This window comes from Mustelus asterias, chromosome 3 (assembly GCF_964213995.1).
Source record: "Mustelus asterias chromosome 3, sMusAst1.hap1.1, whole genome shotgun sequence".
NCBI lineage: Eukaryota > Metazoa > Chordata > Chondrichthyes > Carcharhiniformes > Triakidae > Mustelus > Mustelus asterias.
This window is the reverse complement of record NC_135803.1, coordinates 131,928,218-131,942,477: the sequence shown is the minus strand read 5'-3', so window position 1 is coordinate 131,942,477 and position 14,260 is coordinate 131,928,218. Positions and strand designations below refer to the sequence as shown.

Here is a 14,260-nt window from a genome sequence, read left to right as displayed (position 1 = left end):
TCTCTACACCCTATCTGTAACTGCAACGCTATCTTCTGCACCCTATCCTTTTCTTCTCCCCTATGTGCTCTACGAATAATATGTTTTGTCATTTTCTCCAATACATGTGACAATAATAAATCAAATCATTATGAAGCAACATCGTACTTGTGCACTCAACCTGTCGCTGGCTCCATTTTAAGCTTGGAGAAATTTAACAAAACTCCAAGCACACGCAGTGCAATCTCAAACATCCACTTTCCAAGCATGTTTAATGATCCAAGCTGGGTAGCATGTCATTTTGTGTGTTTTGTTTCTGTCCAAAGTTCTAGTGTGGTATGTAAGTGGCATCGACAGAGAGAGACAGGAGTAATGGTGAAATTAACTGGGAAAACACTACATCAGTCAGTCTGCAGAGGGCGTTATATGCAGACAAACTCGACTCACTTCATCTCCAAGCAAAGCCTTCAAAATATTTTGGAACTGCTCAGAATGAAGCAAGTTTCTCCAAAAATGTAAATATAAATATCAGGTTTGTGAGATAATGGTTAGATACAAGAAACTTGTGTAGATTTTTTCAGGATTGTTGGCTCTTTATGTTTGCTGTAGTGTAGAGGTGATTTATTTAAATGCATGGGCCCTTCAAATTCTTTTGTGCAGCCGTTCATGTGTAATCATTTAAGGGGGCTGGCTTGTGCACACTCTGCGGTGGGGGCTCTACACCTCAGAGGCAGGCGTTATTACAGGACGATGCAAAAAGCGTAACGTGAAGCTCTGTACCCACGCAAATTTTACAACCTAGAGTCATAGAGGTTTACAGCATGGAAACAGGCCCTTTGGCCCAACTTGTCCCTGCCGCTCTTTTTTTAAAAAAAACCCCAAAGCTAGTCCCAATTGCTCGCACTTGACCCATATCCTTCTATACCCATCTTACTCATGTAACTGTCCAAATGCTTTTTAAAAGAAAATTGTACCTGCCTCTACTACTACCTCTGGCAGCTTGTTCCAGACACTCACCACCCTCTGTGTGAAAGAATTGCCCCTCTGGACCTTTTTGTATCTCTCCCCTCTCACCTTAAACCTATGCCCTCTAGTTTTAGATTCCCCTACCTTTGGGAAAAGATATTGACTATCTAGCTGATCTATGCCCCTCATTATTTTATAGACCTCTATGAGATCACCCTCAGCCTTCTGCGCTCCAGAGAAAAAAGTCCCAGTCTGTCCAGCCTCTCTTTATAACTCAAACCATCAAGTCCCGGCAGCATCCGAGTAAATCTTTTCTGCACTCTTTCTAGTTTAATAATATCCTTTCTATAATAGGGTGACCAGAACTGTACACAGTATTCCAAGTGTGGCCTTACCAATGTCTTGTACAACTTCAAACCTATGCATACAAAAGTTATAGGCTGGAACTCCCTGACCTAGCCTGCGGCTGGGATTCTTCAATCCCATTCCAGCGAAAGGAGATTTGGCTGAGTACCAAAATCTCTGTTCTCACTGGCAGTGGGCATGGGGCATACAAAATCGGAGAATTCCAGCCATAATTTCTGTTTAGAAGAAGAAAATAATTCTGTGCATTTCTCTATAAAAGGAGAATCCATTTATAGAAACTGCTAGAATTTATTTACTACCTCAGGTCAATCAAATAATAAACTGTCTCCCCAAAATTGAATCATAGAATCCCTACAGTGCAGAGAGAGGCCATTTGGCCCATCGAACCTACACTGACAACAATCCCACCCAGTCCCTGTAACCCCATGTATTTATCCCGCTAATCCCCCTGACTCTAAGGAGCAATTTAGTACGACCAATCCACCTAACCCTGACATCTTTGGACTGTGGGAGGAAACCGGAGCACCCGGAGGAAACCCACGCAGACACGGAGATAAAGTGCAAATTCCACACAGACAGTGACCCAAGGCCGGAATTGAACCCGGGTCCCTGGCACTGAGAGACAGTAGTGCTAACCACTGTGCCACCGTGCCGCCCTAAATTATAACCATCCTAAATAACCCAAAATACACTAAGGGCGAGGTACCTAATAAGGGTTTGGACGAAGTTGTTTGCTCTTGTTGAATGAACATCCAGAAAGTGACTAATTTATGACTCTTAACCTAGTAGCCCGCGCAGTTTGATAGTGGATTGCATGGCAGTAACTGTTGCAACGCTAAAGGAAAATAGAGGGTGCGCCAAATATATGCCCCGTAATCAGCAGGAAAATAGCAATCATTTCCTGGTCTTATATCTGGCTGTCGTGAGTCATTAATCTGAGAAAGGGAAGGAAGTCTCTAAAAACTGTAAAGAAATGGTTCGAATGATGTCGGCTAGACAGTTTGGTCTATGAACGGAGGGGCTGATTGCTTTTTCCACAACCACATGGGCTTGGGCTCCTGATAAAGGTGCCAGCATTTGGCGGTGAATGGTGAACTGCAAACAAAGCTCCAGATGTTCCAGGTGACTAGATAAACAGTCACATTTTTTCACTTTCACGGTACAAAAACGTGAAATGTTTGTGGATGTGTTCGGGAAATTGCAGAAGCTCCCTTTGCTGCCAAAGTTGCCAGGCTGAATTTGTAAGCCCCCCGACTCCAGTAGTTAATCAATTTCTGCAAAAAGCCAGAAGAGGAACTTGTATAATCTGAAAATGCCATTGCTTTAAAGAGTGAGGAGAACTGAAACTGGCTGGTTAATGAAAGTGGCCTCAAATTGATTTTTTTTTTCTCCTGCATGCTGAAAGGACTGAGGTGACAGGTTGTAAAAGATTTTCAATAAAAACAAACAACATTTGGACAACACACAGTTTCATTTCCACAGAATTCCTTTCTCATTGGGATCATAGCACTTCGTTCCCAATGGAAAGTACACAACACAATGAGTGCGGTGCAAAACAGCACTGCAGCTTCCTCACCATTTTCCGAATTGCCACATTGGAATGGTTGGCTGCCGTTGAAATAAGTTCCAATGATTCTGAAATGTAAAAACATCGATTTAATCTATAAATTACACATTGACCAAAATCCAGTTTTACAAAAGACATTTTTCAATCTTAACAGCTGCTTTTTCATTTAAAATATGGGGATAAGAACATGGGGGTGGTATTAGAAAGTGGATTTGATGCAGAAGATCAGCTGTGATTGTATTGAGCTCGGGGGGGCAATATGACCTGCTCCTGCTCCTATTCCTTATGTTCTGAAGGGGAACTTGCATTTATTTCCCCTTTCTCCTCCTGATCCAATCCATCTGCCTCAAGGCATTCTCATAAAATATGGAGTGGGTCCATGGAGATTGGGCTCATCCTGCTATCTCATCAGTCTCCTCACTTTCAAGCATCAGCCTAAATAGTGAGCTTAGCAGGCTATTTCACTATGAGGTGCATCGCAGGTCCGCTATCATGCTCAGGTCAAGCTTAGACAAAAGTACTATAGACAAAACAAAATAGAAGCAGTGATCAGAAATTAAGTCGTTTGGCTCAATGTATCTTTTACACGCTATTTCAGGAACCGTACTGACCATTTTCCATTCTCTTAATCATCCAGCTCATATTCATACTTCTTATGATTTAGGAAAATACTTATTTCCATTTCAAGTATTGCATTATTATTCAACATTGGACAAACTGTTCACCTCAATCTTTTTTTGCGGCAAGTTTTCTGGACCGATATTAATATTTATCAGAAGGCTAACTGTTTCTTATATTAACAATTAGGATTTGGAAGTTCAGCGCAAACTGGTCAAATTTGTAGACCATATCAAGCCAAGGCGGCAATTGAATTCAAGGAGAAAGCTCAAAGTGATTTAGGTTATTTTCACAAATGTTCCAGAGCCAATCCCAAGTACTTGGCTGAACACAATTGCCCAATAAAAAAATTATACCACTGTTTATCTTCCTTCATCTGTTGTTCTATGTTGTGTCACATGTACTAAAGAACATGCTCCTTAGTACTGCCATTGGAATGAAGCCTGATGATAATAACTCTATAATCCTACACAATTTAATCTAACTTCTAAATTTTCAACTGCAATGACTCAATTGATATGAAAGAGGTTTACATCTGTAACAAGATGGATAAATATCTTTGGGTGAAGGTCTCAGGCTCTCTCCCATTCCTTCTGACGTCAGAATTACCATCCTGCCTTCTGAATAATGGTCAGATAAGAACAATATTTTCCAACCATCATGCATTACATGATGCAAAATAACTTAGTGCAGCAATGCAAAAGTTCATCAAAAGCCTAATAGAATTTTGAACTGAATAGCAGAGATGTTCCAAAAAGTGGTTCAGGAATGCTCTTAATATTGCTGCATTCTTACACAAAACCAACTATAGCCCCAAATAGAGTGTTATTGATTTATGTGGAATCGACAGTCTCTTTTTGAAGGAGGCTTGGTTCTTACTCTCTGCATCTTTCCTATCCAAAGAATCCTCAGGCAGTTTCTTTAAGTAATCCTTCAGAAGAAGCTCGTAACGAGGAATGCGTTGTACTGGCTCCAGCATGTGGTGTTGCAGTGTCAGGTTACCACAAACGTCTTGCTTCTGTTAAATGAATGAAACAAATTAGTTGATTAAACAAAGCAATCAAATCATACATCTCAAATAAGCAAGAACCATGACGAATAATATCACCAGGGGAAACCTTGCACGTTTTAGCCAATAGGTAGTGGAGGCTAAATAGTGCTCTTTATATCCGAGACTCTGGTTCAGCTACTAGCTTAGTGAAAGCAGCCGTGTGTGCAGACGTTCTCACATTTTCCTTCCTCCAGCGTCCCTGTGGAAAGTATTTTGCTCCAGCTCAGCTTCTCCACCAACAACGTAGCTGAGATTGGGAATGCTGAGAATCTGCCGTTTGCCATTCCACCAAACATGCTGTTTTAGCCCATTGGTTATCCAAGGAGATGCTTGCTAGTATCATTATAGAACTTCAACAGTTCCACATTGTCTTCATACCTACAATGTTTTCCATACAGTTGTTTAGCTGTGTATATGATCCTGCTTTTAGATATGGGGGAAAGATTCTTGTAACAATGCAAATTTGTGGTACCGTGCTTTTATTTTACGGAACTACATGGAACCACAATTTTACAAATGGTCAAATCTTATCTCAATGGGAAATTAATTGATTTAAAAACTTTGCAAAAGAAATATTGACTTGGAATGTGAAGGTTAGCCTGTTATGTATGGGTGACATGGTGGCACAGTGGTTGGCACTACTGACCCGAGTTAAATTCCGGCCTTGATTGACTGTGTGGAGTTTGCACATTCTCCCCAAATCTGTGTGGGTTTCCTCCGGGTGCTCTGGTTTCCTCCCACAGTCCAAAGATGTGCAGGCTCGGTGGACTGGCTATGCTAAATTGCTCCGTAGTTTCAGGGGGATTAGCAGGGTAAATACGTGCGGTTACGGGGATAGGGCCTGGGTGGGATTGTTGTCAGTGCAGGTTCAATAGGCCAAATGGCCTCCTTCTGCACTGTAGGGATTCTATGATATATGGTGCTTTTGGTGACATCAGAAACTATGTGAAATGCATTACAGAATCGTGGTTTTGCTGATCAATTTCAGGCTGCTGAAGCCTTAAGAAATATAATTACCGCTAACATAGAATATATTTTATTATAATTACCTCTAGTCTGACTTTAGTTTAATTACATTATCACTTTTGTTAGAAGGACTGGCATCCTAGCCTTTTTCAAATCCTGTTCAGTGCCACAGTCCCAAGACCTATAGCACAAGCACATCAATACACTATGCACTGAAGGACAAAATATTCATTACCGAACTCAAAATCTCGTGTGTATTTTATTTAACAGAAAATACATCAACAACAGTTTTCTTCTGTGGATTGCATTCTCTGAATAAAACATAATAATCAGTAATTAATGCAAGGCCTGTCACTTCTTCTCTCTGTAAGGAGAAGGCTGATACAGCTTTGGTACTGCTTCAGATCGTATTATTTTGCACATTGAACCTTTGGTTTAAAGTTTATTCATTAGTGTCACAAGTAGGCTTACATTAATACCGCAATGAAGTTACTGTGAAAATCTCCTAGTCGCCACACTCTGGTGCCTGTTTGGGTACACTGAGGGAGAATTTAGCATGGCCAATCCACCTAACCAAGACATCTTTGGAGTGTGGGAGGAAACCGGAGCACCCGGAGGAAACCCACGCAGACACGGGGAGAACATGCAGACTCTGCATATACAGTGACCCAAGCTGTGAATCGAACCTGGGTCCCTGGCGCTGTGAGGCGGCGGTGCGAACTAACGACTGTGCCATCTTGTCGATTTGCGTAGTACAAATGATGAACCTGTGTCTAAACCAATAAACTTAATTACAGTTGGATGCTTACAAACTCCTTGTTTGATGAAAAATGGAACTTCATACTACATTAGGAAATGTGAGGTGTTCTAAGAGTTGTATTTCCTGAATTCTTAATTTGGGATTTTTGGAACATTTAGAAACAGGCATGCTGGAGGTTACCAATTGGCTGATTAAGCTTGTCCTGTCATCTTGTTAGTCAGAACAGGTTCATCTTTTTGAATCCGAGAACCTTTCCTTTGCTTTATAATTTTACTTCTCAAGTACAAATCTCTCTTTTAAACCCCTTCATTGAATCTGCATCTATAACTTTCTGGGCAATGCAATGCACATTCTCAAGCCAGTGAAGTCACTGCCTCCCCCAGCAAAGTTCTGGCGCTACAATTGTGTATTCTGAGCCTGGTTTCCCCCGACCAAAGAGGAATCATTCCCTGTCTGTGGCAATTCCATTTATTACTTTAACATTGCAATCGGCTCACCTCTTAATACTCAGCTCCATGGAAAAGAACCCACGTTTAGTCTTTCATTTATTCCAGATACCAATCACTGAATTTTCTCCAAGGCTAGAAGTTCCTCCCTAAACTTCAAACTGAACATTAAATGAGACCCTCTAATTGTTCTAGTACTAAAGCACTATTTCCTTGTTTTAATAATTTGCACATTTTACCAGATCGGTAGTTAGTTTATTAAATGCAGCCTAACCAGTTTACCCAGTTCATAGAATCCCCACAGTGCGGAAAGAGGCCATTCGGCCCATCGAGTCTGCACCAACCACAAACCCACCCAGGCCCTACCTGCATATCCCCACACATTTACCCACCAATCCCCCCAACCTACGCATCTCAGGAGACTAAGGGCAATTTTTAGCATGGCCAATCAACCTAACCCGCACATCTTTGGACTGTGGGAGGAAGCCGGAGCACCCGGAGGAAACCCACGCAGACATGGGGAGAAAGTGCAAACTCCACACAGACAGTGACCCAAGCCGGGAATCAAACCCAGGTCCCTGGAGCTGTGAAGCAGTAGTGCTAACCACTGTGCTACCGTGCCGCTCAAGAATGCAACTCCTGCGCTTTTTAATCCATGCGTTTGCATTTTCTAACCAATTTCCTATTCATGAAGCTCAATCTTCTCAATTTTTTGTGTGGAAGTTGATCAAATGCCATTTGAAAATCCAGGTGTGTGAATCCATTCATTTTTCTCTCTTACTTCAGTGTTTGTGTGTGAAGAATACAGGAATTTACAAGACAGTTATGTTTAAAAATGTCTCCTTTAACTTAAAGTAACATTGGAAATTCCAGAAGCACCCGAGCTCAGAGGCAGGCCCATGTGGTCTGGTTGTCATTGGGAAGGAGGCAGCTCAAACAGGAACCGGCTGAAATCAAGCCAAGTTTTCATACCTGTACACAGTATTCTAATAAAATATCAAGTGCTTATGAGACAAGGCGAGAGAGAAACTGGCTACTGCTATGGGGAGGCAGGATGCTTCCAAAAAATAATTTTCTGTTACAAAGGAAGGGGGCAGAACGGAAAGAACCTTTGGGGATTTAAGGAACAAGGAGTCACCAAGCTGGACCTGGCTGATGGAAGATGTATCCGGAATACTCGGCCTGAGTGAAATGGCATTTGCAGGATACTGGAAGTTGCAATCTGGCGCAGCAGGGAGAAGTGAATCTGTTGGAGTAACAATGAATCTGTTCTTGTAATGCTATACATCTGCTAGAAGTCTTGTGCACAGCATAAGGGATTACAAGATATATCTCAATTATGTTAGTTAATGCAAAAGTATCTTTGCTTCAGTTTGTTGTAATTAGTTGCCTGTTAATTAATGTTTGATATTCATTGATTTTAATTGGTGTTATAGCAAAAGTCTTAAAAATTTGAAATTTTGCCCTTCAGCTATGTCTGTTGGTTGTTTGGAAAATTCATTTCTTTTTAACAGTTCTTGTTTTCTTAGGAATCATTAACACTCTTTAAAAAAGAACAGCAGTTAGTTGGTGACCTACCTTTCAGAAAAACATGGTAAATTTCCCCAGATTACATATTAAGTACAAATGTACCTGGTTTCTGAAAGCACATTCAAGCAATTATCTACTAACAAACCATTAGTCTGGAGTTACTTGCTCGGTCTCTTGCTCCTTTTCATCCTTCCAATCATCTTGGTAACTACAGTGATCTTTGGGAAAATAGTCCTATTGACTGCGTCTTAACAATTGCACTTAATATTTTATCGTTCCTGAGAACTACAGCTATTCTTTCAGAATAGTTTAAATCAGCATCAGTATAATTATTAGCTTGATTCAGCTGGTAGTACACATCTCAATGTCAAAGATTTGGGTGTTAAAATCCAACGCCAGAACTTGAGCATGCATTGTAGCCACCATTTTATTGAGGTGCTCGGAGTGCTGCATTGTTGGCAGTGCTGTCCTTCCACTAAGATATTAAACTGGGGCCTCATCTACCTGCTTCAAATTACTTGGGTTGATGTCGAAGCTCCCACTGCACAATTCAAAAAGCAAAGATTTCTCCCAGTTTTCTGACCAAAATTCCACTCTCAACCAACACACCAAAACCATTCACCTCTTTGCTGGTGACAGCAAATGTTGTATTTACCTACAGAGCAATATTCATTGCACTTTTGAGATCATTGTATGTGAAGCACTTTAAATCATGTGTAAAATACCTGAAAAGGCACTGTAAATGCATGCTCTCATAACCTGCATAAAAATTTCAAGGGTTTTTGTTTTCTAAATCTGAGTGTCAAAATGGGACAATGAAGTAATTGCAAATCTGGAACACGACCTGGGAAATACTATAACCCTATTCACGTGCATACTGAAACTACAGGCGAGATTTTAATTCCAAACTAATTTCCAGGAAGCTCTTGTGAGTTTGTTACCTGCTTGGCATAGGCAGCCAAGTCTCATGCAATTTTAACTGCCAGACTTCACTTAAATGCCATTAGTGCACTTCCTGTCTAGAATGGTCATGAATAAAACACAGGCAGGTGAAGGCTAGGTGGCCATTTGCTGCTGCCAGCATCCAGATAAATGGTGGGACTGGATTACCCAATGAGCAATGTCATGGGCGACCCAATGGCTATTGTTAAAACATCTTCATCCTTAGGGGTACAACTTGCCAGAAGACTGCCACATCATTAAACAAAGTGGGCATTTCAGGTTAGATTTACCCAGCTCAACCTCAGAATCAAATTGATTCAGCTAGATTGACAGTTTTAGGTAATCCAGCCACTATAATGATCATTATTTGACCATGAATCAAATATCCTTCAATTGCAATGTCCGAGAAATTGTTGCAAGGATACACAGTGTAAATGAAATGCTTTATGTGCCAATGTTCCATTACAGCTTAAAACTAAGTGTGGAAGGAACTCCTGGATCCCTCACTATTAGATACTGGGTGGAATTCTCCAGTTCCCCTGTAGCAGGTTTTCTGGCAGTGAAGGCAACTCCCCAGTGAGATCTTCCAGTCCTGCCGAAGTTTACACATTCTATTTACACATTCTACTCCCCCATGCTGCTGTCGTGGAACCCGTGTTGGGGTCAACTTCGACAGGGCCGAAAATCCCACTGGTGGAAAGGGCTGGAGAATTCTGCTGCATGCCTCATGTCTGACCTTAAAAAGTTTAATTCCAAAAGCTGCAACATTCTATTTTAATGAATGAAAAATAATGGGGGAATTTCTCCTTCCCGTTATACTCTGATTTCAATACATTCCATTGTTACCCCACTTCTTTAATGTTGGATTTCTTTTAATTAGATTTTTATGTGATTTCTCTCCGATATTAATCAATTATTTGCTGTTCTTTGTCTCAGTTTTCCTGCAATAGACCAGGACAGTCAATTCTAAATTCACATGTTCACTTTTGATGTCACAACAGCTACTCCCACTGTATTGATCGTTTTAATTTATCAGGCGAGAATTGTCATTCTTGTTCGGGAACAATCGTGACAAAAATCTGCCTTGCATTTTGAACATAAGAGTTAAACTTCATTTGGAAATAACCTGAAACCATTTCAGTGCAAAATCCACAGATAATCCAATACAAGATCACAGCTAATCCAGGGAAGGCTGCTACCGACTTCTTTCAAGGGCGGCACGGTAGCACAGTGGTTAGCACTGCTGCTTCACAGCTCCAGGGTCCTGGGTTCGATTCCCGGCTCGGGTCACTGTCTGTGTGGAGTTTGCACATTCTCCTCGTGTCTGCGTGGGTTTCCTCCGGGTGCTCCGGTTTCCTCCCACAGTCCAAAGATGTGCGGGTTAGGTTGATTGGCCAGGTTAAAAATTGCCCCTTAGCGTCCTGGGATGCGTAGGTTAGAGGGATTAGCGGGTAAATATGTGGGGGTAGGGCCTGGGTGGGACTGTGGTCGGTGCAGACTCGATGGGCCGAATGGCCTCCTTCTGCACTGTAGGGTTTCGATGATTTCTATGATTTCTATGATACACCAAATAAGGCTAATAGGTGCACACAAGGATTTGCAGATTTGCTTGCATCTTATGTCAGCCCTCATTTCCAGTAACTCACAATTACATAATTATCATTTTGGGGCAATGTCAGTTAATGTGGCCTGTATATAAAAAAGATGACACACCAAGCAAGTATGTAACCATTTTACAATTATAAAGGCTTTTAATTGCCGTAGAATTGGCATTGGAACCTCGCCAGGAAAAGCGAATAGAAATGAATCTATTTAGCTTATTCTACCTTTATGGAAAAACTGAGCTCCATCTCTAGGCTGTGTAATTTCATTCTGGATCTGCACTTCAGATGTTTCACCCGCAATCAATGAGAAATGACAATTAAGAAAGGTGCCAGACTCAAGCATGTTGAACAGTTTAAAATACCACAATCTTTCTATGTACATAAACTGGGTTCAAAAATTGGAAACATTTTCCTAAATCTGGGCTCAAAATGCAAATAAGCAAATGTGAATATTCCCACATAATGCAGAGAACTCACTTGAATGTCTTGAATAATGGATTTAAATTGGGACGATCGCTGTGTCCAGGAGTTCACCAGGTCCATTGCTCTGTCAAAATTCTTCACGTATTCCCCATACATCTTTAGGAAAGGGGCTAGTTTTTGAAGAATATCGCCTAATCGAGGGTTCTCGCCCCTGTAATTAACAGAATGGACAAAATTATCATCGTCTAACTTTGTCAAAAAGATGCTGAGTCCATTTCGGATCGCAATGTGAAATGAACCAAACTCTGCTTCCACCTTGTCCAATCACGCTCCTGCAGTTTTAGTTGTCAGGTTTCTGCTCAGTTTCTCTTGTAATGAGTAATTTCTTAACAATTGGAATTTCATGGAAAACGCACCATTACGTAATTGAGTAGGCTGCCAATTTGTGCACAGGAGAATACCATTACTTTCTAGATTTCAAATTGTATAATGCTACCCAAAGCACTTCAATCCCTTTTCCAGCCAAGAGTTCAAAAGTTTTACATTTATTTTTCTCTATTCTTAATAACTGAAATATCCACATACCAGCCCCACGCTTCTAACCCATAACCCTCCGATGAGCCAAAATCCTCTGCCCCAGACACTCAATCTTGTTCAGAGTAGCTTCTTGGTCTTAGATTTGTTAGTAAGGTGATAGCCCAGTCTCCACTGCCATTTACTCCAGCCTCTGCCTCCGAACTAAATCCCTGCCAATGTAGTTGCTCCCTCGCTTAAGTTAATGGGAAAGGAAATGTGGCAACTGGAGTACAACATGGTCATCCACTTTGGGCAAAGAAATTTAGATCAGAGTACCTTCCAGTGGTGAGAAGCTCAGATTTGTGGAGAGGCAGGGAGAATTAAGGTTCCATGTATATAAATCACTAAAAACTGTATACAGTGAATATTACAAGTAACACAATTGTATGAAAGCACTCGTCAGAGCGCAACCTGATCTATGTAGAAAACTTAAATACTTCTGCGCCGTTTGTAATGACCATTTTGAAATGTCTGTAATTTGTTTTGGCTGTGCTGAGGTGCCTCAGATTGTAACATGATGTATGTAGAGAACCTGAATATTATTGTACTGTGAGATAGCCATTTTGGAATGTTTGTAATGCTCTTTCAGATATTTTATAAAGTATATGTTTGCAACAAAGGAGTATTTCAAGTAGGAAAGATTAAGGGGTTATTTGATTAGGGTGCTCACGATAATTAAATAATTTGATAGGGCAGATGAACGGAAACTATTTCCCCTGGTGGGGCCATCCAGGATGCAAGGGCATAAACTTAACATTAAAAAAACTGGGCCATTCAGGGTGATGTCAGGAAGCCCATTTTCTGTTCATGGAATTCTATAAATCTCGCCCCCAAAGAAATATTTGAGTTTAGGTCAATCGAAAATTTCACAACAGGGATTGAGAGATTGTTAGGTAAGGATAAGTAGGAAACAGGTCGGCAAAGACAGAGTTAAAATATTAAGCAGCCATCATTTAACTGAATAACAGAATAGGCTCAAGAGTCTGAATGGCCTACTCTTGTTCCTATGTTCCTGCTGCAGAGTCAGTTGGTGTCCTGACTCAGAATTGTTCCCGCCATCTTCTATCTCCTCCCCGGACACCCTCCAAAGTTGCCCCTTGGTTCATCCATGATCATGACCTCTGGTCCAAATTTAACCACCTCCGCTAATATTTGGGCCATTCCTCTTGCCTCTGCTAGCCCCATCTCCTGATGTGGCCGCACCTCCCAAGGCAATTATAAACACAAATATATAATGCATTATATATAAAAATACAGTATACTTGAATAAAGTTTAAAAATTACATAGGCTAGAATCTTCCAGCCATTCTTGCCGGTGGGAAACTCCAGTCCTGCCAACGATGAAACTCCAGCAAATGGGTTTCCCAGCAGTGAGGAGTGCATAGAATGGAAAGATCCCAGTGCTGGCTAATGGCAGGCCACCTTTGCTGGCATGTCGTAAGGAGTGTGGAAAATCCTGGCCATAGGAGCTGATTTGAACACATTTATGGGTGTGTATGCTATCATGGCCCTCCCCCAACAACCTGATCTTCATTCTCCTCCTAGCCTCTTGGCCCTTTTTCATTCCACACCACCCTCTCTCATCAGATACTATTCTAACTTCACTCCTATAAACTTCTAGGTTCCTGCATCACCATCCATTGTCATCCCCAGTCCAACATTCTCAGCCTGTAATCTTGCAGTTGCCAACCCTCCTGGGTTGCACACACCTTCCAGAATGATTGCTCAGTCTCCGGGGTCATTACTGCTGAGAGGAATATACTTCTGTACCTGCAGTCATGCCTGCAACAGGTTAAGCCATCAACCCTTTCCCCCTTACCATCTGACTTGCCTCAATGGAGTTGGAGGTGCTGTCTATTGGATAGGGGTGATTCCCCTTGGAATATCCCTCATGACTGGCTGCTGGTTCCACCCCCACTGCCTTTAGGTTTTCTGGACTGGAGGCTTGGTGCAATTCCTGTGAATATAAGTGTGCCGGGACCACCCTGAACAGGAATCAGTGTGTCTATAGCAGCATTGAACTTTGACCATCCTGAAAGAGCAGGATGGTAGCACAGTGGTTAGCACTGCTGCCTCACAGTGCCAGAGGCCCAGAGGTTTGACTCCCGGCTTGGGCCACTGTCTCTGTGGAGTCTGCACATTCTCCCCGTGTCTGCATGGGTTTCTTCCGGGTGCTCCGGTTTCCTACCAGTCTGAAAGATGTTTTGGTTAGGTGCATTGGCCATGCTAAATTCTCCCTCAGTGTACCCAAACATGCACCAGAGTGTGGTGACTTGGGGGGTTTCACAGTAACTTCACTGCAGTGTTAATGTAAGCCTATTTGTGACACTAATAAATAAACTTTAACTTTAATGTTTTTGGGTCACCATTGAAATGGAATAAGCACTGCTGTTTCTGAGCTTGGGCTGCAGCTTGATCATACCGAGGTGATTTGTTCAGCTTCAGCGGCAGTCAGGGCGCTCAGCA

General features: G+C 41.7%; 1 protein-coding gene across 2 annotated transcripts in view; it reads right to left on the bottom strand.

Annotated features, from left to right (window-relative positions):
- Window positions 1-14,260, bottom strand: part of LOC144491597 (FYVE, RhoGEF and PH domain-containing protein 3-like) — a 243,243-nt gene that overhangs the window by 37,829 nt on the left and 191,154 nt on the right. For both annotated transcript variants that reach the window (XM_078209631.1, XM_078209633.1), the window contains 3 exons: window positions 11,273-11,429; window positions 4,376-4,514; window positions 2,888-2,946 (listed from right to left, as the gene is read on the bottom strand). In XM_078209631.1, coding sequence (XP_078065757.1) covers window positions 2,888-2,946; window positions 4,376-4,514; window positions 11,273-11,429 — 355 coding nt within the window. The remainder of the gene's footprint in view (window positions 1-2,887; window positions 2,947-4,375; window positions 4,515-11,272; window positions 11,430-14,260) is intronic.